Source organism: Trypanosoma theileri (genome assembly GCF_002087225.1).
Source record: "Trypanosoma theileri isolate Edinburgh chromosome Unknown TM35_Tth_24_V1, whole genome shotgun sequence".
In the NCBI taxonomy this organism is placed as follows: Eukaryota; Euglenozoa; class Kinetoplastea; order Trypanosomatida; family Trypanosomatidae; genus Trypanosoma; species Trypanosoma theileri.
This window is the reverse complement of record NW_021639866.1, coordinates 273,024-276,971: the sequence shown is the minus strand read 5'-3', so window position 1 is coordinate 276,971 and position 3,948 is coordinate 273,024. Positions and strand designations below refer to the sequence as shown.

Below are 3,948 nucleotides of genomic sequence, written 5' to 3'. Positions count from 1 at the left end.
ATATATATATATATATATATACGATAAGGAGTGTACAAGGTGAGAGTTAGTTAATGTCAGAAGATTACAGTGTCGGCAAGAGCCGTTGGTCTCAGGGCGATGATGGCGATGAGTCACTGGAAATCCGCATTCCCATCGTGTTGCCGCAGTCCGCGCGGGCGAAGGAGTTGACGGTGGAAGTGAAGGACCTCGCTATTTTATGTGTGCGCCATCGTGAGACGGTCATTCTGCAATGGCGCCTGTACGAGCCTGTGGCGAGGGAGGTGGAGTGGCGGGTGGAGGACGAGGGATCGCTGCTCGTGTTGGACTTGGCGAAGAAGAGCCCGAGTGTGTGGCCGTGTTTGTTGGATTTGCCCATGCAGCAGAATGATGAACTGTTCCTCTCACACGCCGAGCTGGATGTGCTCTTCCGTGAGCATCTCCCTTCTATGCCAGAATCTACCAAGGAGGATCAGAGTAATACTAATGATGCTAATACGCAGCAGACAAAAGAAGGTGCGGATCTTGATAATGAAGAAGATCTGGATAAGTTATTGGAAGAGGCAGCTGAAGAAGTGGTTGGAACTCCATCAAAGAGGAATGATAATGAATTTATTCAAGCAGAGTTGGAAAACTACAAGGCAGAAGAGACAGAAATTCAGAAAAAATTACTTGAGACACAGACTGCATTGGAATCTAATGTTGATGGAGAAGGAGCAAAGGAGGCTCAAAAACAGAAGGAAATTCTAGAAGAAATATTACGATTACATAACCTTATTCGTGAAAAACGTACACTTCCTTCTACTCTTGATGGTTTTCTTGAAATTACTCAGTTGGAAATTCGTAAAGCTCGTGCTTGTGTAAGTGAATTGGAAGATGAGAAGGAGACCTTTGCTTCTGAGGAGGAACGTGCTATGGAAGCACATGAACTTATGGCAAAAGGATTAAAACATTTTGGAGAACAAGATATTCAATCTGCATTACATTTTCTTCGTCTTGCAGCTATTCACCACAATCATGAACAAAGTACTCTTATTCTTTATAACATTTACACTGAACTTGGTTCACCACGAGGAGCTTTTTTGCTTCTGAAACTTGCTCTTAAAGGGGATAGTATCAGTGCCGCTGCTAATTTAAAGGTTGGTGAACAATTTGATACTGGTGCTCGTCATTTTCTTCCTTTATTTCCAGCAGCAATGTACTTTTATCAACGAGCTGCACAAGCTGGAAATGTTCATGCCATGTTAGCCATAGCGCAACTTTACCTTCGTGGTTCTACCTCTTCAACTATGTTAACTACTGAACAGATGGAAGGATTAAAAAGTGTTGAAAAGTATCATTCTTGGATTGAACGAGCTATTGATCGAGGATGTGGATCTGCTTACTTTGTAAAGGGTTGTATGTATCTTGAGGGTGAACATGGTTGCCGCAAGTCGTATCAAATCGCAAAGGATTACTTGGAAAAGGCTACATCATCGCAACCAGGAATTAAAAGACGTGCCGCACATGTATATGTACTACTAGAGAGACTGCGACAAGAGGAAGAAGGGGTATCAGAGCCAAAGATTGTCGCTTCACCCTTAACCCTTGCAAAAGCTAAACAAGCCAATACTTATAACGATAATGTTGATACCAAGGATGATGATGGAAATGGTGCCGTACAGGTAAGTGCTTCAATGGATCGATTAAGTAAGATAAGTAGCAAGGGTGTTGCTCCTGATGCTGGTGTTATGCGTTCTAAAAAGATGGCGAATCACTCTTCCAATACCAGAGTATTCTGGGAGAAGGCAGTCACTACTGGCGTGTCTCTTTACAGTCTTTACACCATTACTTTTCCCCTACGCGTTATGCTTCTTCCATACTTCTACACTTTTATTGGACCTATTGTGGAGCGCATTCCTTGGCTGAGTGCCGCTCCTCCACCCATGCAGTTTTAAGAGACACACTGAGATATACATTTGAATCTCTTTTTTGGTGTGTGAGTGTGGCCTTCTTTTTTTTTTTTTATTTATTAAAAAAAAAAAATAAATTATTATTTTTCTTTCTCCTATTCCTTGCTGTTATAAGAGGTTTAGCGATGATAAATAATGAATGATGATGATTCTTGTTGTAGTGGTGCAGGTGATGCTCATGAGGATAACGATGATCTTTTTTTATTATTTATTTATTTTGGGTTTGCTTCAATTTCCTCATGGGGTTTGGATGGTGGAAACGAGGAGGAAGTAAAGTAAAGATCCGAAATATCAACAAGAATAACAAAGAAAAATAAAAGAAAGTGCCATACAACAACAAAAAAAAACAAGTGACTGTGCCTGAAGTGTGAGGGAAGCAAAAGTAAAACAAAAAGAAAAGGAAAGAATGATGAGACAGAAAACAAAAAAAAAGAAAGAGGAAATAAAGAAATTGACATTGGTTTGTCATTATTAATACTCACAAAAAGAAAAAAAAAAGAAAAAGAAAATAAAAGAAAAAAAAAAAAACGAAGAAGCGAACAAAAAGTGTGTTTAAACGCTTGTAATGCTCTGTTATTGGAACGGAGAAGAAGAAAGCTAGAAAGAGAAAGTGAAAAATGGTGTTAGTCTGTGTTTATGCATCTCTCTCTCTCTCTTTCTGTGTGTGTATGTCTGTGATGAAGTGGGATATAGTGCAGGAAGGTGCGAATTTGATTCTGGATATTCGAAGGAAAAAAAGAGAAGAAGTATTTAAAAAAAAAAAAAACAGTAGATTGTGGAGTGCAGCTTTTCTAATATCCTAACATCGGTTTCTGCAGCTTCTTCCTTCTCTTCCTTTTTTCATGCATGAATTCGTGCATGAGTGTCGAGTGAATCCAGTTCGGATCTTGTTAAGTGAAAATTAAAAAAAAAAAAAAAGAATGTATGACAAGCCGTTTCAAAAGTAATTTCTCTTTTTAATACAAGAAAATCATTATTTTTTTTTTTTTATTCTTTTTTTTTTTTTGCTTTTCTCTTTTTTCTTTGGTACGATTAAGAGAAGGTTTTCGTTAAGAGTAAAGGATACCGTATCAGCATGCGTCGTTTATACCTAGAGGTTGGTGCCTCCGTGCAAGCTGCATTGCTTTTTCGTGGGCATCGCTGGTGCTCAAAAACAAAAACAACAACGACAACAACATCATCATCATTAGGAGTAAATGCAGAAGAAAATGATAGAAGTGAGAAGACAACTGGTACTGGTACTGGTACTGCCTCATCAACAAAGTCATCTACTACTGATGTTTATACTGTAATGGAAAAGGCTTCAGCAGCTCGTGGGGAAATACATGAGTTGTGGTTGTCAACTGAAGCTACATCCGATATTGAGCAGCGTGCGCAGCGTGTGGCTGAATTAATTGAAAAGTACAAATTAGATCCATCCACACCTCGTGAAGAAGATGTGAGCCGAGGACTAGGTGATGCATTTGATCGACTATTGTTATTATGTGTTCCATTAGGCAAAGATTCTGCAAAGAGCACTGAACATTTGGAACGTCTTATGCATCTTGCTGGACGTAATGGTAGGGAATTATCAGTGCGCACCATTCAACATCTTTTCGCTCGAACAGATTCATTCACAGAAGCTCTTGCTGTTTTTTATGCGATGCGACGATGCCATGTAGCGATGAACATGGAAGCCTATTACGCCATGCTCTATTCTCTACAGAGACTTGAGGAAGAGGGATGGGCACAACGTTTTAGTGAGGAGTATAAGGAAGAGGGAAAACTATCTGAACAGGCGATGGATTTTGTGGTGAAGGGCATTAACAACGCTCTATTACCGGAGAATAAACCTTGGCTTGGTCGAGTCATGTTTGGCGACAGAGATGTACCGGCGCAGCGGCGTGATGGACGAGACTTTGATGAATTAAGTGCCACATGGACACAACGATATAAAGAGGGTTCTTCTATCCCTTCACCCTAACCAGTGGGAATAGGAAGAAGAAGAAGAAGAAGGGAGAAGGGAGAAGGGAGAAGG

General features: G+C 40.1%; 2 protein-coding genes across 2 annotated transcripts; both read left to right on the top strand.

Moving 5' to 3' along the window:
- Positions 1-53: 53 nt before the first annotated feature.
- Positions 54-1,916, top strand: TM35_000242050 (uncharacterized protein; the record flags this gene model as incomplete). The annotated part of the gene is made up of 1 exon (XM_029027617.1): positions 54-1,916. The coding sequence occupies one exon, from the start codon at positions 54-56 to the stop codon at positions 1,914-1,916; it is 1,863 nt and encodes a 620-aa protein (XP_028881121.1).
- A 1,090-nt stretch (positions 1,917-3,006) lies between these two features.
- TM35_000242040 (uncharacterized protein) lies at positions 3,007-3,894 on the top strand (the record flags this gene model as incomplete). The annotated part of the gene is made up of 1 exon (XM_029027616.1): positions 3,007-3,894. One exon carries the CDS (start codon positions 3,007-3,009, stop codon positions 3,892-3,894), a length of 888 nt encoding a protein of 295 aa, XP_028881120.1.
- Between the last annotated feature and the right edge of the window lie 54 nt (positions 3,895-3,948).